At 43.4% G+C, this 20,988-nt stretch overlaps 1 protein-coding gene across 11 annotated transcripts; it reads right to left on the bottom strand.

The window, feature by feature from the left end:
* Window positions 1–5,774: 5,774 nt before the first annotated feature.
* On the bottom strand, window positions 5,775–20,205 carry LOC110521168 (acyl-CoA Delta-4 desaturase). 11 transcript variants are annotated; one of them, XM_090230952.1, is made up of 15 exons: window positions 19,053–20,158; window positions 18,423–18,525; window positions 18,153–18,247; window positions 17,752–18,063; window positions 17,306–17,416; window positions 15,890–16,087; window positions 13,220–13,321; window positions 12,765–12,890; window positions 12,042–12,102; window positions 11,857–11,933; window positions 10,092–10,189; window positions 9,834–9,930; window positions 8,633–8,712; window positions 7,914–8,039; window positions 5,775–7,779 (listed from the first exon to the last, which is right to left on the bottom strand). In XM_090230952.1, exons 4-15 carry the CDS (start codon window positions 17,986–17,988, stop codon window positions 7,728–7,730), a joined length of 1,365 nt encoding a protein of 454 aa, XP_090087078.1. In that variant the 5' UTR covers window positions 17,989–18,063; window positions 18,153–18,247; window positions 18,423–18,525; window positions 19,053–20,158; the 3' UTR covers window positions 5,775–7,727. The 11 variants fall into 11 exon arrangements, with proteins under 11 accessions (XP_090087078.1, XP_090087084.1, XP_090087081.1 ...); XM_090230958.1 differs by having other exon boundaries at window positions 17,752–18,053; XM_090230955.1 differs by having other exon boundaries at window positions 18,153–18,220.
* Between the last annotated feature and the right edge of the window lie 783 nt (window positions 20,206–20,988).

Raw genomic sequence — 20,988 nt, 5'->3', positions numbered from 1 at the left:
GGTTGACAGTTACCCTGTGGATAATGCTGAGACAGGTTGACAGTTACCCTGCGGATAATGCTGAGACAGGTTGGCAGTTACCCTGTGGATAATGCTGAGACAGGTTGACAGTTACCCTGTGGATAATGCTGAGACAGGTTGACAGTTACCCTGCGCATAATGCTAAGACAGGCTGACAGTTACCCTGTGGATAATGCTGAGACAGGTTGACAGTTACCCTGCGGATAATGCTGAGACAGGTTGGCAGTTACCCTGTGGATAATGCTGAGACAGGTTGACAGTTACCCTGTGGATAATGCTGAGACAGGTTGACAGTTACCCTGCGCATAATGCTAAGACAGGCTGACAGTTACCCTGTGGATCAGTGAAACAATTCCCCACAAGATGAAGAATAAATAAGGTGTTAATGTTCAAATTTGAATTTGTCAAATGCTTTGTAAACAGTGACTTTCAACGTGGCACCGTCATAGAATTCTACCTTTACAAGTCAGTTTGTCAAATTTCTGCCCTGCTAGAGCTGCCCGGGTCAACTGTAAGTGCTGTTATTTTGAAGTGGAAAGGTCTAGAAGCAACAACAGCTCAGCCGGTAAGTTGTAGGCCACACAAGCTCACAGAACGGCACCGCCGAGTGCTGAAACGGGTAAAAATCATCTGCCACCTGTTGCAACACACACCGCCGAGTTCCAAACTGCCTCTGGAAGCAACGTCAGAACAAGGACTGTTAGTTTGGGAACTTGATTAAATGGGTTTCCGTGGCCGAGCAGGCGCACACAAGCCTGAGATCACCACGCGCAATGCCAAGCATCGGCTGGAGCGATGTAAATCTCGCTGCCATTGGACTCTGGAGCAGTGAAAACGCGTTCTCTGCAGCGATCCATCACGCTTCACCAATGTGGCAGTCCGACGAACGGATTTCGGTTTGGCGGATGCCAGGAAAACGCTACCTGACGCAATGCAAAGCGACAAATGGAAAGGAGTAATGCTCTTGGGGGGGTTTTCATGGTTCAGGCTGTAAAGTTTGGTGGAGGAGGAATAATGGGCTAGGCCCCTTACAGTAGTTCCAATGAAGGGCAATCTTAACTGTACAGCATACAATGAAATTCTAGAGGATTCTGTACCTCCAACTTTGTGGCAACAGTTTTGGGGAAGGTCTTTTCCTATTTCAGCAAGACAATGCCCCCCCCCTATGGGGCACAAAGGGGTGCCACTCTTCAGAATTGAAGTCTGTGGGTGTCCCGGAGCAGGCTGATACCCTGTTTCATCGACCCAAGATCCAAGATCCTTTTGAAGGCAAACTGCAAATTCCACTACTGTGACTAATCCTTATTGTGCTAGCTTCACATAGGTGTGAATTCCCGAAGTCAGTTGCTTCCCGCAGTTGTAGCCTATAGCATGCTGCCGGCAGTATCTAAAGTGGCCAAAATTTGTGGTTAAGGCTAAGGTTAGGTTGAAATCCCATTGTAAGTAATTCATTGTAGAAATAGGCAGCCTGTATGACTTTGTGGCTGTGGTAAATAGTGACGAATTAGCACATGACACATATGGCTTCATCAACAACAGTAATGTGTAATATGTGAAAAGTTGTACAATAAAAATACCCCGTAAGTTTAACTAGTTACCCAGCCAAGCAGATACCACTAGTAGAGTGATTTTGGGGTTCCCCAGTTGCACAGCGGTCTAAGACACTGCATCTTAGTGCTAGAGGCGTCACTACAGACCCTGGTTTGATTCCAGGCTGTATCGCAACCGGCCGTGATTGGGAGTTCCACAATTGACCTAGCGTCGTCCAGGTTAGGGTTTGGCCGGGGTAGGCCGTCATTGTAAATAAGAATTCGTTCTTAACTGACTTGCCAAGTTAAATAAAGGTTAAATAAAGATACGATAAAAAATGAAAAGATTTGTCCTTTAGAACAAAAAGCACTTTACCACTTGGCTGTAAATGGAACAGGTAGGACACTTGAATCAGGCTAGTGACATCTGACCTGTCCCAATTCACCTTCGTAACCTAGCCTGACGTAACCTGTCCCAATTCACCTTCATAACCTAGCCTGGTGGAACCTGTCCCAATTCACCTTCATAACCTAGCCTGGTGGAACCTGTCCCAATTCACCTTCATAACCTAGCCTGGTGGAACCTGTCCCAATTCACCTTCATAACCTAGCCTGGTGGAACCTGTCCCAATTCACCTTCATAACCTAGCCTGGTGGAATTAACCTGTCCCAATTCACCTTCATAACCTAGCCTGTGGAACCTGTCCCAATTCACCTTCATAACCTAGCCTGGTGGAACCTGTCCCAATTTACCTTCATGACCTAGCCTGGTGGAATCAGCCTGTCCCAATTCACCTTCATAACCTAGCCTGGTGGAACCTGTCCCAATTTACCTTCATAAACTAGCCTGGTGGAATCAGCCTGTCCCAATTCACCTTCATAACCTAGCCTGCTGGAACCTGTCCCAATTTACCTTCAGAACCTAGCCTGGTGGAACCAACATGTCCCAATTAACCTTCATAACCTAGCCTGGTGGAATCTGTCCCAATTCACCTTCATCAGTGGGTGCGGTTCCCCTTTAAATCTCGTGTAAGGCCAGATTCTGTTTCAAGAGACACCCAACCCTTCTCTAAGGCTAGCAAGCAACACATTGCTTGGCTAGTCAAGATAATTTTTTTATTCATTTTTAAAATAGCTTTGGCAATTCAATTATATTTAATACATACTTGACATTAACTGAACTCAACTTAAATTTTTATAACAATTCTTACCTTGGTTAGTCACACTGCACATTTGTGGCAAGCTAAAGAATGAGCTAGCTAGCTAGGTGTTTTAGCAAGCTTAATGAAAACTTATTTCTTTTTAACCTTTATTTAACTAGGCAAGTCAGTTAAGAACAAATTCTTATTTTCAATGACGGCCTAGGAACAGTGGGTTAACTGCCTGTTCAGGGGAAAAACGACAGACCTTGTCAGCTCGGGGGTTACTAGTCCAACGCTCTAACCACTAGGCCACCCTGCCACCTCTACACTCTAACCACTAGGCCACCCTGCCACCTCTACACTCTAACCACTAGGCCACCCTGCCACCTCTACACTCTAACCACTAGGCCACCCTGCCTCCTCTACACTCTAACCACTAGGCTACCCTGCCACCTCTACACTCTAACCACTAGGCCACCCTGCCGCCTCTACACTCTAACCACTAGGCCACCCTGCCACCTCTACACTCTAACCACTAGGCCACCCTGAGTCCTCTACCCTCTAACCACTAGGCTACCCTGCCACCTCTACACTCTAACCACTAGGCCACCCTGCCGCCTCTACACTCTAACCACTAGGCTACCCTGACACCTCTACACTCTAACCACTAGGCCACCCTGCCACCTCTACACTCTAACCACTAGGCCACCCTGCCGCCTCTACACTCTAACCACTAGGCCACCCTGCCACCTCTACACTCTAACCACTAGGCCACCCTGCCGCCTCTACACTCTAACCACTAGGCCACCCTGCCACCTCTCCACTCTAACCACTAGGCCACCCTGCCGCCTCTACACTCTAACCACTAGGCCACCCTGCCACCTCTCCACTCTAACCACTAGGCCACCCTGCCGCCTCTACACTCTAACCACTAGGCTACCTGCCACCTCTCCACTCTAACCACTAGGCCACCCTGCCACCTCTACACTCTAACCACTAGGCCACCCTGACACCTCTACACTCTAACCACTAGGCTACCCTGCCACCTCTACACTCTAACCACTACCCTGTCTCCTCTACACTCTAACCACTAGGCTACCTGCCACCTCTACACTCTAACCACTAGGCCACCCTGTCTCCTCTACACTCTAACCACTAGGCTACCTGTCTCCTCTACACTCTAACCACTAGGCTACCTGCCACCTCTACACTCTAACCACTAGACTACCTGCCACCTCTACACTCTAACCACTAGACTACCTGCCTCCTCTACACTCTAACCACTAGACTACCTGCCACCTCTACACTCTAACCACTAGACTACCTGCCACCTCTACACTCAAACCACTAGACTACCTGCCACCTCTACACTCTAACCACTAGGCCACCCTGCCACCTCTACACTCTAACCACTAGACTACCCTGCCACCTCTACACTCTAACCACTAGGCTACCTGCCACCTCTACACTCTAACCACTAGGCTACCTGCCACCTCTACACTCTAACCACTAGGCTACCTGCCACCTCTACACTCTAACCACTAGACTACCTGTCTCCTCTACACTCTAACCACTAGGCTACCTGCCGCCTCTACACTCTAACCACTAGACTACCCTGCCACCTCTACACTCTAACCACTAGGCTACCTGCCACCTCTACACTCTAACCACTAGGCTACCTGCCACCTCTACACTCTAACCACTAGACTACCTGTCTCCTCTACACTCTAACCACTAGGCTACCCTGCCACCTCTACACTCTAACCACTAGGCTACCTGCCACCTCTACACTCTAACCACTAGACTACCTGCCACCTCTACACTCTAACCACTAGACTACCTGCCACCTCTACACTCTAACCACTAGGCTACCTGCCACCTCTACACTCTAACCACTAGGCCACCCTGCCACCTCTACACTCTAACCACTAGGCTACCTGCCACCTCTACACTCTAACCACTAGACCACCCTGCCACCTCTACACTCTAACCACTAGGCTACCTGCCACCTCTACACTCTAACCACTAGGCTACCTGCCACCTCTACACTCTAACCAATAGGCTACCTACCACCTCTACACTCTAACCACTAGGCTACCTACCACCTCTACACTCTAACCACTAGGCTACCTGCCACCTCTACACTCTAACCACTAGGCTACCCTGCCACCTCTACACTCTAACCACTAGGCTACCTGCCACCTCTACACTCTAACCACTAGGCTACCCTGCCTCCTCTACACTCTAACCACTAGGCTACCTGCCACCTCTACACTCTAACCACTAGGTTACCCTGCCACCTCTACACTCTAACCACTAGACTACCCTGTCTCCCCAAAACGCTTGCTTGCAGGTGAAGAAGTCTTTTCCTCTGTCACCAAAACAGGTTAAAAACATATTTTAATAAAATTGTATGAGTGTTTAGTAAAACATATTTTCCTTCTGAATAAAATTCTAAATTGTCAGTTGGAGCCGGGGATGGGGCTCGGGACCATTTCAAATTGTGATGGACGGACAGCTCGGGACACCAAGGATGGACAGTACATTATCATATTTACAAATATGTTCTATGTTCAAGTGCATTTCGAAATATACATCTTGTTTAATTTTTTACTATGTTTCATAAGTGGCAGGTGGGCTATACCTCAATGGCTGCGGAATGTATTTCCCACTACAACTTGTGCAAAACACCACTTTAGAAACCTGATGCTGGGTACTAGAGGGCAATAGAGACTCAACCAGTGGAGGCTGGTGGGAGGAGCTATAAGAGGACATGATCATTGTAATGGTTGGAATGGAATCAATGGAACGGTATCAAAGACATGGAAACCACATGTTTCACTCCATTCCATTGATTCCATTCCAGCCTTTACAATGAGCCCGTCCTCCTATAGCTCCTCCCACCAGCTTCCATTGGACTCAAAACATATCATCAGGGTAGAGAAGATTGTCAGGTGCAAGTGTATATTTTACACATATTTTACAAATATGTTAACATGTTAATTTATATTTTAGGAACTTTTTAGTTGTCATTCATTATTTTGTTGTCACACTTGCCAAAGTATAGGTCTGAACTTGGTGGTTTTATGCATTGGATTTTAATGTAGCCTAGCAACAGTATTCAGGTAAAAGGCAAACATTTCAATTCATTAAAATATGGCAAAATATATTTATGAAATATAATTGGTAAATTATTTTACTAGCTACCACAGCACGCTATTAAAATGCATTCCCATATATTTAAAGATATAAACATATTTGTAGAAATATGAAAAAGGCCAATTTTGTAATATGTCGATATATTTAAATATATGTAATATAAGGCTTAAACATATATTTAGATATCTGTAATTTACATATACGTACATGCATGTACATACATGTTGTTAAAATATATATCAATGTATTTTTTCCGTTTGGGGAGGAATAGTCTATCTAGTCACCAATGATTAAGGCCAGGCGTTTCGGTTGCTGTTCGATAAACTGACCTCAAGTTGCTGATATAGCACTTTCTTACACCATGATCATATAACATAAATATCCAATAAATCCAAAATCAATTCCCAACCATGTGGATTGACTTCAAATTAAATAATCGCCAACAATTATTCTCATCAGCAGTATTAGCGTATTTTAAGGACATTATCGACATAAATAGTTTACTTATTCATTGCCTGGTATTAACATTATTATGGGAATAATAGGTATTTTATGTAAGAAAATGTAGCACAATTCAGAACCAAGTAGGCATTTTAATTTGCTATAGAATAAATTATGAGGATATGGCTTTTGCAAGCACCATCTTCCCTCTCGAAAAAGTTGACAATCCCAAATTGCGCACCTTCATTAACACACGTAAAGAACGGAGCCGCAGCCCGGAAAAAACACAGTAATGGACAAATCCACTGTCACACATTGTGTATGAGAGCTGGGTGAAGATGTTAAAGTTGTTCTGGCTGATAGAGTGTATTTACAGGCAGAGAACTATTCAACAGTGTTAGAATATCACTCAAAGTAGCTTCGCTTTTACATGAACCTTGTGGAGGCGGAGAAGCGCATCTCTCCAAATACTGCCGTCTTAACAGAGATGGATAAAAGGTGTTATTTCTATAGTAAATGAAAATAGGCGAGCCATTAGTATTCTGAAAATAGTTTATATTTCACCCTCTACATTTTCGGATACAAAAATGCCTATCATACCCATATGTTAATTAACAGACAACGAAGACGTCGTGAAATATTGTTGTTGATTGATGTTGTCTTGTTATGTAAGGACGAGACTGTTTCACTATATATCCCCCACAACGTTTCAAGGTTGAAGCATTCTTCTGAGACGGCATAATTATGTCAGATGGCTGTCTATCCTGTCTTTCCATTTAAAATGTGACGCTAAATTTTAGGTTTTGCAGAATATATTGTTGTCTGCGAAGAACATCCCAGCGGGGAATTTCAAGCGATAGAGATGTTTTATTGTACACTTATATTTTCTGCTTGGATTCATAGTCTTTCCCCTTTAAGTGTCCTAATTGCCCCATTTATATAACCTCGTGTGATCAGGGATTGAGTCTGTTGGAGGCGATCAGCTTGAGAAAAACGAGGTGTAAAATCACTGATCTACGAATAGAATTCCCTGCCAAATAATAGGTTTTGTGAAATTATGATTCATTTGCTGCGCCTCCCCTGGTTCAGGCGATCCCTCCACCAAAAACGAATGGACAACCAGACTGGAATGACTGAGACTTGTGTCAATTATAGAGCATTTCCTAGGATTTTCTGCCTGCATCAAACCCAGTGGATAATGCTGGAATATTGGTCAATAAATACTTTTTAGTTTAAAAAAAAACGCCTGGCCCTACTATATAAACCCTCTATTTATGCTATGGATCCCCATTCACTGCTGACAAGGATTAAAACAATTATATCACAATAATGTTTGCAGCGATCATTATCATCAAAAACATCCAGGAAATGTCCTCTCTGTTCGCAGGTGGTTTATCTGCGATGGATTAAATCCCGTCCAGAGTCAGGAAGGGATTTATTTATGGAGATACGCATCCAACCACAGATCCCCTGACTTCTTCAGAGACCTGGAGAAGAACAGAGGTGGATAAAGAACCAGGTAAATCACATAGGAGACTGAGAGCAGCAGGTATCACCTTATGATGTACAATCTATTCCCGAGAGGAATAGCACTATACAAGTATTCATTAAAATACTTTACCTGACAACATCAGTCATGCCTTTCTGCAAAGTCTTGACCTGGTAGGGAACTCCATGTTTCTCACACAAAGCACGAACCAGAGGAGCCACCAGGTGGTAGTTATGACGGGGCATGGTAGGAAACAGACTGGGAGACAGAGGGGGAGACAGAGAAAGAGAGGCAGAGAGAGAGAGTGGGGGGAGGAGGAAAGAGAGAGAGGGAGAGAGCGATTAGAGAAAGAGAGAGAGAGAGAAGGAGAGAGAGAGGGAGCGAGCGATTAGAGAAAGAGGCAGAGAGAGAGAGTGTGGGGGGGAGGAAGGAGAGAGAGAGAGAGAGAGAGAGAGAGAGTGGGGGGGAGGAAGGAGAGAGAGGGAGAGAGAGATTAGAGAAAGAGGCAGAGAGAGAGAAGGAGAGAGAGAGAGTGGGGGGGAGGAAGGAGAGAGAGGGAGAGAGAGAGAGAGAGAGTGGGGGAGGAGGAAGGAGAGAGAGATCAGACACAATCAGAGTTTTTCAGAGAAACCTCCGTTTTTGAGTAGGATTGTATCTAAACACTATTACCAGGTAGAGTATTTAGTACAAACAACAAGTTATATTTAAGATCAAATGAAGCTGAATACTAAAACTATAAACTTAAACTAAAACTATAACTTTAGTATGTCAATGCCCTGATAAATGGCCATATAAATACAGTATATACTGTTTGACAGACAACAGTAAGGTGGGATATTTGTTTCACTTACTGGTGTTCAATCTGAAAGTTGAGGTGTCCACTGAACCAGTCGTTGAAGGTTGACTGTTCAATGTTGCAAGTAGCACTCAACTAGGACCAGAGAAAGACACGTTATAGCTCCCTCTGCTGGAGAAATACAGAAGGCACAGCCCCAGAAAACACTCCTGGGCCTGTACTCAGGACTGCTGTTCCAAGATCAGTTTAGCCTTTTAAGATTATAATGGGAATAGGAATGTATGGACAGGGGGGACCTGATCCTAGATCAGTTGTCTAGTAATGATGACATGTTACCTGCATGGTGAGCCAGTCCTGGTGTCTAGTAATGATGACATGTTACCTGCATGGTGAGCCAGTCCTGGTGTCTAGTAATGATGACATGTTACCTGCACGGTGAGCCAGTCCTGGTGTCTAGTAATGATGACATGCTACCTGCATGGTGAGCCAGTCCTGGTGTCTAGTAATGATGACATGTTACCTGCATGGTGAGCCAGTCCTGGTTTCTAGTAATGATGACATGTTACCTGCATGGTGAGCCAGTCCTGGTGTCTAGTAATGATGACATGTTACCTGCATGGTGAGCCAGTCCTGGTGTCTAGTAATGATGACATGTTACCTGCATGGTGAGCCAGTCCTGGTGTCTAGTAATGATGACATGCTACCTGCATGGTGAGCCAGTCCTGGTGTCTAGTAATGATGGCATGTTACCTGCATGGTGAGCCAGTCCTGGTGTCTAGTAATGATGACATGTTACCTGCATGGTGAGCCAGTCCTGGTGTCTAGTAATGATGACATGTTACCTGCACGGTGAGCCAGTCCTGGTGTCTAGTAATGATGACATGTTACCTGCATGGTGAGCCAGTCCTGGTTTCTAGTAATGATGACATGTTACCTGCATGGTGAGCCAGTCCTGGTTTCTAGTAATGATGACATGTTACCTGCATGGTGAGCCAGTCCTGGTGTCTAGTAATGATGACATGTTACCTGCATGGTGAGCCAGTCCTGGTGTCTAGTAATGATGACATGTTACCTGCATGGTGAGCCAGTCCTGGTGTCTAGTAATGATGACATGTTACCTGCATGTTGAGCCAGTCCTGGTTTCTAGTAATGATGACATGTTACCTGCATGGTGAGCCAGTCCTGGTGTCTAGTAATGATGACATGTTACCTGCATGGTGAGCCAGTCCTGGTGTCTAGTAATGATGACATGTTACCTGCATGGTGAGCCAGTCCTGTTGTCGCTCGTGATCCATCTCCATAGGAAGGTGACTCATCTGGGTCACCCATACAAACCAGTGGCTTTCCAAAAACCTATATACAGTACAATATTCACAATATAATTATTCAGCCACAATATTATGTTACATTATTACATCAAGCACAGCATTGTGTTGTTTTCTAATACTGTAGATAGTTTGAATACAACGAATGAATGAGTTCATCTTTAAGCTCCCTCTCAGTTCATACTTTACCTGACGAAGCTGATCAATGCTACTGAGCCAAAGAAACCAAAGAAGGGATAGTAACAGCAGAAGAAGCGAAGGTAGAAACTCATCGACCACGCCAGATCCTTCACAGGAGACAAAGATTGGTATTATGGACAGACATGATCACATCTGGGGTTCCTAGCAAAGCAACACTTATCACTGTTGATTAGGAAGCTAGTCATTTCTTATGGTACAGTTAGTCTTAGTGGTATTATGCTCGCTAGCTTTAGTGAGCAACGAACAAGGATTTAGTGCCCCCAGGTGTTCACATAGTCATACCTATCCTACCCTGTCTTTCTAAGGTCTTCGAAAGCCAAGTTACCAAACAGATCACCGACCATTTCAAATCCCACCGTACCTTCTCCGCTATGCAATCTGGTTTCAGAGCTGGTCATGGGTGCACCTCAGCCACGCTCAAGGTCCTAAACGATATCATAACCGCCATCGATAAGATACAGTACTGTGCAGCCGTATTCATCGACCTGGCCAAGGCTTTCGACTCTGTCAATCACCACATTCTTATCGGCAGACTCAACAGCCTTGGTTTCTCAAATGACTGCCTCGCCTGGATCACCAACTATTTCTCAGACAGAGTTCAGTGTCGGAGGGCCTGTTGTCCTGACCTCTGGCAGTCTCTATGGGGGTGCCTCAGGGTTCAATTCTCGGGCCGACTATTTTCTCTGCTTCGCACACCTGTCCACCTGTTCTGACTTAGAACACGTGGACAACTACAAATACCTGGGTGTATTTACATCTACAAATACCTAGGTGTCTGGTTAGACTGTAAACTCTCCTTCCAGACCCATATCAAACATCTCCAATCCAAAATTATATCTAAAATCGGATTCCTATTTCACAACCAAGCATCCTTCACTCATGCTACCAAACATACCCTTGTAAAACTTACTATCCTACCGATCTTTGACTTTGGCGATGTCATTTACAAAATAGCCTCCAACACCCTACTCAGCAAATTGGATGCAGTCCATCACAGTGCCATTCGTTTTGTCACCAAAGCCCCATATACTACCCACCACTGTGACCTGTGTGGTCTCGTTGGCTGGCCCTCGTTTCATATTCGTCGCCAAACCCACTGGCTCCAGGTCATCTATAAGTCTTTGCTAGGTAAAGTCCCGCCTTATCTCAGCTCACTGGTCACCATAACAGCACCCACCCATAGCACACGCTCCAGCAGGTATCTCTCTCTGGTCACCATAGCAGCACCACCCATAGCACACGCTCCAGCAGGTATCTCTCTCTAGTCACCATAGCAGCACCCACCCATAGCACACGCTCCAGCAGGTATCTCTCTCTGGTCACCATAGCAGCACCCACCCATAGCACACGCTCCAGCAGGTATCTCTCTCTGGTCACCATAGCAGCACCCACCCATAGCACACGCTCCAGCAGGTATCTCTCTCTGGTCACCCCCATTATTATTGCCTTACCTCCGTTATCCTACCTCATTTGCACACACTGTAAATATACCTTTTCTATTGTATTATTGACTGTATGTTTGTTCATTCCATGTGTAACTCTGTGTTGTTGTTTGTGTCACACTGCTTTGCTTCATGTTGGCCAGGTCGCAGTTGTAAATGAGAACTTGTTCTCAACTAGCCTACCTGGTTAAATAAAGGTTAAATAAATAAATCATATAAATATATATATAATTACTCTCTCGTGGAAGCCTTTACGTTCCAGATAAGAATGAAGAGGATTAAGTCTACATTTAGTTGGTATGACAACTCACCACCCAGTCCCGTTGTGAAAACATGGTCCGGAATATCTGGATGTTGAAAAACACTGGAACGATTAGTGGAGGTCCAACTGAGAGACAGAAGGAAAAGATTGGTATTACACACATTGCTTTTATGTGTTCAATGGAAGTTGATGTGATTCTATACAGAAATCCATGAAACGTGTTCAGCAACTTACTGAGGAAGAAGTACTGGTGTTGGTGATGGTAGGGCATGTACTTCAACTTCTTTATACCATACTGCAATAGACAGAGACGAGGAGTCAGATGGATCTTACACAGAAACACTAATACCGTTTTAACACGACTGAGACAAACCCTGACATGGACATTATTACATGGGTATTTCATGAATATTACATTAAATTAATGAGCTATTACATGGACATTATTACATGGTTATTTCATGAATATTACATTAAATTAATGAGCTATTACATGGATATTTAAATACTACATTAATAATATTACATGGATATTTAAATACTACCTTAATAATATTACATGGATATTTAAATACTACCTTAATAATATTACATGGTTATTTCATGAATATTACATTAAATTAATGAACTATTACATGGATATTTGAATATTACATGAATATTTAGATTATTATTCAAATATGACAGGAAGTCAGATACACAAAGCACAAAGTTTTTTTTAACCTTTATTTAACTAGGCAAGTCAGTTAAGAACAAATTCTTATTTTCAATGACGGCCTAGGAACAGCGGGTTAACTGCCTGTTCAGGGGCAGAACGACAGATTTGTACCTTGTGGGCTCGGGGATTTGAACTTGCAACCTTCCAGTTACTAGTCCAACGCTCTAACCACTAGGCTACCTACTAGGTTGTGAGTCCAGTTGGGGCAGGAATCACAAATATACTATAGTGATAACTACCTCTACAGGCTGTTTGTCTCCCAGGACGAAGACATGTAGTGAGTTGATATCAGGATCTTTACGAAAAATGTTGGGCTTAGCGTGGTGCTGGAAGTGACGATGGTTCCACCAGTTAGCAGAGGCACCCTGGAAACACACAGCTACTGTTACTTAGTAATGGTACACACAATTACAGTTACTGTAACTTACACCTGTTGGACACTACACAAAATAAGGCTAATGTATAGCAGTGAACTTTGAAATGTAACACTGCTCTGGTGAATGTAGGAAAGTGAAAGGGACCGTTTCCATGAACACAGATTAAACCTGTACTTTCAAAGGAGATTATCCATTGAGAATGGTTTTCAGTCTAGAACTAGGTTTAAACTGTGTCCGGTTAACTTAACCAAAGAGTAGCGAAGATCGGCCTAAAGAAACAGTATTGTCAAATGTCCAACCATTGTCCAGTAGCCTACCTTGAGGTGTCCAATGACAAACTTGTGCAGTTTGTGGTTCCAGCCGGATTTCTTGCAGACTGACAGGTGGCCGTAGTCATGCTGCAGCCAGCCAGCTTGGGCCTGAGAGTGAAAAAGAAAGGCAGAATTTGAACAGTGTCTGAAAGGTGGTTTGGTAACCTTATCTCTCTTCTCCCTCTTTTACCCCTGCCCCGCTACAAAGTTTCTCCCTGCTGGTAGTCACTGAGTCCGAGGTGCTAAAGGAGCTCCTGAAACTAGACCACAAAAAAACATCTGAGTCAGATGGTTTAGACCCTTTCTTCTTTAAGGTTGCTGCCCCTATCATCGCCAAGCCTCTCTCTGACCTTTTGAACCTGTCTCTCCATTCTGGGGAGGTTCCCATTGCTTGGAAGGCAGCCACAGTTCATCCTTTATTTAAAGGGGGAGATCAAGCTGATCCTAACTGTTATAGGCCAATTTCTATTTTGCCCTGTTTATCAAAAGTGTTGGAAAAACTTAATCAACTGACTGGCTTTCTTGATGTCTATAGTATTCTCTCTGGTATACAATCTGGTTTCTTTTCAAGTTATGGATGTGTCACTGCAACCTTGAAGGCCCTCAATGATGTTACTATTGCTCTTGATTCTAAGCAATGTTGTGCTGATATTTTTATTGACTTTTTCTTGTGGGTCGGCTAAGGAGTATTGGTGTCTCTGAGGGGTCTTTGGCCTGGTTTGCTAACTACCTCACTCAAAGAGCGCAGTATATAATGTCAGAACATCTGCTGTCTCAACCACTGCCTGTCACCAAGGGAGTACCCCAGGGCTCGATCCTAGGCCCCATGCTCTTCTCAATTTACATCAACAACATAGCTCAGACAGTAGGAAGCTCTCTTATCCATTTATATGCAGATGATACAGTCTTATACTCAGCTGGCCCCTCCCCAGAATTTGTGTTAAATGCTCTACAACAAAGCTTTCTTAGTGTCCAACAGGATTTCTCTGTCATATGGTTTGGTATGAAGAATGCCCCACTCCCTACTGGTGTGATTACTCTGAGGGTTTTGAGCTTCAGGTAGTCACCTCATACAAGTACTTACTAACCCTGATTCAGATGACCATCCTAACTATGCTAGATTACGCAGACATCATTTATAGATCGGCAGGTATGGGTGCTCTCGAGTGGCTAGATGTTCTTTACCTTTCAGCCATCAGATTTGCCACCAATGATCCTTATAGGACACATCACTGCACTCTATACTCCTCTGGTCATCACTGTATACTCGTTGCAAGACCCACTGGTTGATGCTTATTTATAAAACCCTCTTAGGCCTCACTCCCCCCTATCTGAGATATTTACAGCAGCCCTCATCCTCCACATACAACACCCGTTTTGCCAGTCACATTCTGTTAAAGGTCCCCAAAGCACACACATCTCTGGGTCGCTCGTCTTTTCAGTTCGCTACAGCTAGCGACTGGAACGAGCTGCAACAAACACTCAAACTGGACAGTTTTATCTCCATCTCTTCATTCAAAAACTCAATCATGGACACTCTTACTGACAGTTGTAGCTGCTTTGTGTGATGTATTGTTGTCTCTACCTTCTTTCCCTTTGTTCTGTTGTCTGTGACCAATAATGTTTGTACCATGTTTTGTGTTGCTACCATGTTGTTGTCATGTTGTGTTGCTACCATGTTGTGCTGCTACCATGTTGTTGTCATGTTGTGTTGCTACCATGTTGTCATGTTGTGTTGCTACCATGTTGTGCTGCTACCATGTTGTTGTCATGTTGTGTTGCAATCATGCTGTTGTCATGTTGTGTTGCTACCATGTTGTGTTGCTACCATGTTGTTGTCATGTTGTGTTGCTACCATATTGTTGTCATGTTGTGTTGCTACCATGTTGTTGTCATGTTGTGTTGCTACCATGTTGTGTTGCTACCATGTTGCTGTCATGTTGTGTTACTACCATGTTGTGTTGCTACCATGTTGTGTTGCTACCATGTTGTGTTGCTACCATGTTGTTGTCATGTTGTGTTGCTACCATGTTGTGTTGTTGTCTTCGGTCTCTGTTTATGTAGTGTTGTCTCTCATGTCGTGAAGTGTTTTGTCCTATATTTTTTTAATTATTATTATAGTTTATTATTTTTTCCCCGTCCCCGCAGGAGGCCTTTTGTCATTTGGTAGGCCGTCAATGTAAATAAGAATTTGTTCTTAACTGACTTGCCTAATTAAATAATGGTAAATAAATAAATAAAATTAATAAATACAATTCAATCTTAAACCTAACCTAAACCCTTACCCTAACCTAAATCTTAATCTATTCGTCTAATTCTAACCTTAATCCTAACCCTAACCTAATCATCTAATTCCAACCTTAATCCTAACCCTACCTTAATCCTCTAATTCTAACTTTAATCCTAAACCTAACCTTAACCTTAATCCTAATCTAATCCTCTAATTCTAACCTTAAACATAAACCTAACCTAATCCTCTAATTCTAACCTTAATCCGAAACCTAACTTTAACCTTAATCCTAACCCTAACCTAATCCTCTAATTCTAACCTTAATCCTAAACCTAACCTTAACCTTAATCTTAACCCTAACCCTAACCTTTGATCCCTATGCCTATAACCTTTGAATCTGCCTGTCAAATATCTTCTTGTACTCCCTAATAATACTGTAATGGTACCTGAGATGTGGCCAGCATGAGGGAACAGAGCAGTGTGAGGCTCCAGCTGGTCCCCCAGACCCAGAGCAGGCCCAAAGCCAGGGCCTCTAGTAGCAGAATGTGGCCCAGGTAGAGGCTGAAGAAGAGGGGGCGGGCACGGAGGAGACCCTCACTCTCCACACGGTCACGCAGGGCCTGGAAGTCCTGCACCAGTACTGCCTGTATGGGTTAGAGGTGATCAATAATCATTACAGACGTATGAAGTCTATCTCAATTAATCTGTCCTTGATTTGAGGAGGCGAGGTGATAGGATGCTTGGAATTACAGAAAGACCAACAGTGAGCAAAGTAGATGAACCAGGAGGAAGGTGGATGATGGTAGAGAGATGAGAATTGAGGGAGAGGAGGGGATGAAGAGGACAGGAGAGGGACAGGAGAGGGATAAGGACAGGAGAGGAAGAGGACAGGAGAGGGATAAGGACAGGAGAGGAAGAGGACAGGAGAGGGATAAGGACAGTGTAAATTGAGAAGAGAACCCTGTAGAGAAGAAGAGGAAGAATAAGAGGAAGGGTGAGGAAATAGAAGTAACAGAAAGCTGAAGAGAACCAGGTTAAGATGTAAGACTTCTGAATAGGTAAACAGACAGCGGGGAATCTGGGTATATAGACAGGCTGGTATAATGTGATCTAGTTATAGGGGCATCTGGGCATATAGACAGGCTGGTATAATGTGATCTAGTTATAGGGGCATCTGGGCACATAGACAGGCTGGTATAATGTGATCTAGTTATAGGGGCATCTGGGCACATAGACAGGTTGGTATAATGTGATCTAGTTATAGGGGCATCTGGGCACATAGACAGGCTGGTATAATGTGATCTAGTTATAGGGGCATCTGGGCATATAGACAGGCTGGTATAATGTGATCTAGTTATAGGGGCATCTCGGCACATAGACAGGCTGGTATAATGCGATCTAGTTATAGGGGCATCTGAGCATATAGACAGGCTGGTATAATGTGATCAATTTATAGGGGCATCTGAGCATATAGACAGGCTGGTATAATGTGATCTAGTTATAGGGGCATCTGGGCACATAGACAGGCTGGTATAATGTGCCCTACTTATTATATAGTAGACGACTGAAGATGACACACTACGACTTGGTCCCCGGTTCTTCTGACACATTGTAGAAAGGATCATTCTGCACAGCATTCAGTCTGAGAAGCATGTAATTCCCTATCAGCCAGAGAAAGACAGGCCTCACATTGGTCCCCGGGTCCCTACCTAAACCTACAGTATGTTAGAGTGGGTGTGGTGCTGTGTCAGAGGGAGAGATGCTGTAGGCTTCACATTCTATGTTTCATTATGTAGCCTACAATGATGTATGTTATGGGTGTGATGCTGTAGAGGGAGAGAGAGAAAGATGGGCCTCCTCACGTTTTTCCCCTGGTCCTGGCTGGGCTCTGTCGGTGCCAGCTCTCCAATCAGCAACGGCTTCAGAAACTTCCTGACAAAATTAGGATCGGGATGGAATGCAACAAATGCTTCCTAGAAATTAGAGACATAGATCAATCTATGTTGTTTAAGAGAAATATATACACATGTCCTTTATTTGTCTCTCAGATAATTTAACAAATATTTTAAAAAGTACAAATAAATACTAAATAATTAACTGTGAGATTAGTTAAGAGATTATCATGAAATTAGGATCCAGCAATGTACGATCCACTAACAACTAGTGTAATATGTAATAGAGTCACAATGTACGATCCACTAACAACTACTGTAATATGTCACACCTACAACATTATAACATTTGCAACAGTCTTCCTGGAATAACTTGAAAACATTTCACCAACATCTTCCATAGTTAGGCTACTGACCGTGGCATCTTCTCCAGCAAAGTGACTGATGACCCTGATGCCCCCCGGGTGTCTCTTCGCCCACTGGGTAATATTATAGACCTTCCTGTCGATGACCAACCACTGGTCGCTTCTTTGGCAGTGCCTCTGAACCTCTTCCCAGGTGTAGACTGCACTGCCACCTCGCCCTCCATCGGGCCCAACCCCGTCACCCTTGGCCGGCTCGCTTGACTCCGTCTGCTGACCTCCGCCCCCCATCCTCGGTTCTCTCTGCTCCACTCACACCGTCGCTGTGTCGGCTGCGCTCTGTCCAGTCTGTCCAACTGAAACACACTGAGGACCAGTCAAATGCAACGTACAGAGAGGAAGTCAGGGAATGGAATCAGAATCAGATCATGCTGTCTGAGCCAAGTCACACCTACATGGTGAAATGGTGTGACTCTTCTACAGTTTGATGTTTATTGGGATGAGTCTTGTCCTAGAGGCAGATCTGAGAGATTTCCACTAGATAAGCCAGCTGCAAAGTCAAAATTGGTTATATTAAAACATTTATAAAAACAACATTTGCTTTTTGGTCTTAATGTAAGATTAGGGTTAGGTTTAAAATCTGATTTGATTACTATGGCTGTGCTAGCTAGTGACCATTCGGCAGAGCTGCCTCCAGAACAACATTCATGACGAAAAACGCTAACCTGCGATTCTTCTGCCAGAGGGAATGGAGATGTTTTCCAGACAACGATGTACAACAAACTGTGTTGTTCAATTCAGTTGCTGAAAATATCGAATGACGAATACCTGTAGAGGCGCAAGAATGTCAGCCAGTCTGGGTCCTGTAATTCTGTGGAGTTCCTTTTCTACCAACATCGAAACCATTAAAAATGTTGCTCAAAATATCTAATAACGAAAACCTGTAGCATTCTGTATGGAGTTTCTATTCTAATCTGTGGAGCATCGATGCGATTTACCACGATGTTTATTTGTAACACTATATTAGAATAGAGACAAAGAGCATTGAAATGTTCTCATCAATAAATAATAAAGAATACGGAGATGCGCCATTGTGTGGGCATGGACTCCTCTTCTGTTCCGCATATGTTTCCCGAGTTTTATATGACACACAGTGCAAATCTTTATGAGTGTTTCATGTTAATGTCTGTATAATGACACACATGATAAAATCCAATAGTCCATTGGCGTGTCATCCCTTACAGAAATCCCCAGGCTACATGACATTACATTAAAGTAGATTAAAGTACATTTAAAGTAAATTAAATTATACAATGATGATGTGGATACAGAATGAATAGAATAGCTGCACTCACCAACATTTCCAGATGTGCAATCCTCTCTCTTTTCCTCTCTCCTTGTCCTATTCATGCAGATACATTTACTTCTTTCTGATCACCCGTCTCATCATCTATCCAATCAAATCACCAGTAGGCTACTAACGGTATATTTCGTTACATAACTAACTGTAGCTCACTCTGGTCATTCACCCACCCTCAAGTTCCCTAAACAATTCCATGCCGATCATTCGAGTCTCTCGTCCAATGGGGTTATTTCACTAGACCGCTGGCATATCTGCAATTGGTTCACAACAGTTTATCCGAATTGTATAAAAAAAAGTCCGTCCCTATTAATCTGATTGGCCTTCAGGACTATCAAAGGCTTGCCTATTTCAACCAATCAGGACGCTCTTGGACGCCCTCACGCTGTCACAAGAAGATAGGACAGCCCCGTTTGTGTTTTCTCCAACTGAAGTTTAACATTTAATTATTCACTTTAGTTACATACGTGTTTTTTTTTTTTTTTTAATAGATCCATCAATCCACTCCGTTAAATAAATGTAACCCGAGTCATCATTATCTAGTGGATAGAAATGACCTAAACCAAAACATTTTCCGTGCTACCCTTTTACAGTCACGAAAGGTTCATTTAACTGCGGTATTAGTGTAACGAGTTATAATCTACAGCCCATAAGGGTTCGCTAAGGTATGGTGCGCGGACTTTGTACATTAATAAAATGAGTAAAGTCCCCTTGATATGGATTTTTCCTCCTGTTCTCTAAACGGAGTTCTTGATTTGCGTATCCATTTTCATTTCCCCGCACCACACTCACACCCCAGTAGCAAACCAACACCAGTCACATACAAAAATAAGAATAAACCTTCATACACTTCAATGAAACTTTGCTCCAATGACTAACATCAAGTAAGATGACCAGACTACCGTATCATATGGAGCGATTACCTTCTTTCTCTACGGAGGCTTTGCTTACGAATGCTTTCTCTGATCAGGTCCCCGATGTCCTGTTGCCAAGGCAACACCTTATACATAAAACATAACATAATGCGTATGTAAAATGATATAATACATAACTTTAATAGACAGGTACGGAACTACATAAATTAGATATAAAAAAAAAAAAGACAATAGAGCAACACAGTGGAGGTGTCATGATACCCAGAAAACCTTGCGGTCAAACAGTGAAATGGTACCCATTGTTTTCCACCATTTATTTTTTCCCATGAGGGATTTTCGAAACACTGAAACAATGAATGGTGGGAAAAATGATTGGCACCATTTCCCTGTTTGACTGCTAGGTTTTGTGGCTATTGTGAATTATACTGTGTTAGACTGAACAAAAAATATAAACGCAACATGTAAATCATTGGTCCCATGTTTCATGTGCAGAAAAAAAAATATATATATCCACATGAAAAGGTTATTTCTCTCAAATTCTGTGCACAAATTTGCTTACATCCCTGTTAGTGAGCATTTCTCCATTGCCAAGATAATCCATCCACCTGACAAATGTGGCATATCAATAAACTGATTAAACAGCATGATCATTACACAGATGCACCTTGTGCCGGGGACAATAAAAGGCCACTCTAAAACGTGCCGTTTTGTCACACAACACAATGCCACAGATGTCTCAAGTTTTGAGGGAGAGTGCAATTGGCATGTTGACTGCAAGAATGTCCATCAGAGCTGTAGCCAGAGTATTTAATGTTGATTTATCTACCATAAGCCGCCTCCAACGTTGTTTTAGAGAATTTGGCAGTACGTCAAACCGGCCTCGCAACAGCTGACCGTGAACCACACCATCCCAGGACCTTTACATCCAGCTTCTTCACCTGTGGGATCGTCTGAGACCAGCCACCCAGACAGGTGATGAAAGCTGTGGGTTTGCACAACCAAACCATTTCTGCACAAACCGTTAGAAACCGTCTCAGGGAAGCTCATCTGCATATT

Source organism: Oncorhynchus mykiss, chromosome 4 (genome assembly GCF_057628025.1).
Source record: "Oncorhynchus mykiss isolate SJ-2025 chromosome 4, ASM5762802v1, whole genome shotgun sequence".
In the NCBI taxonomy this organism is placed as follows: Eukaryota; Metazoa; Chordata; class Actinopteri; order Salmoniformes; family Salmonidae; genus Oncorhynchus; species Oncorhynchus mykiss.
This window is presented reverse-complemented; position numbering and strand designations above follow the sequence as displayed.

Coding starts and splice junctions, on each gene's coding strand:
- LOC110521168 (XM_090230951.1), bottom strand. CDS start 17,988: ATGGGGGGCGGAGGTCAGCAGACGGAGTCAAGCGAGCCGGCCAAGGGT. Junction 13,322..15,889: donor TCATGCTGGCCACATCTCAG/GTACCATTACAG, acceptor TTTCACTCTCAG/GCCCAAGCTGGCTGGCTGCA. Junction 10,190..11,856: donor TTTCACAACGGGACTGGGTG/GTGAGTTGTCAT, acceptor TCTCCTGTGAAG/GATCTGGCGTGGTCGATGAG.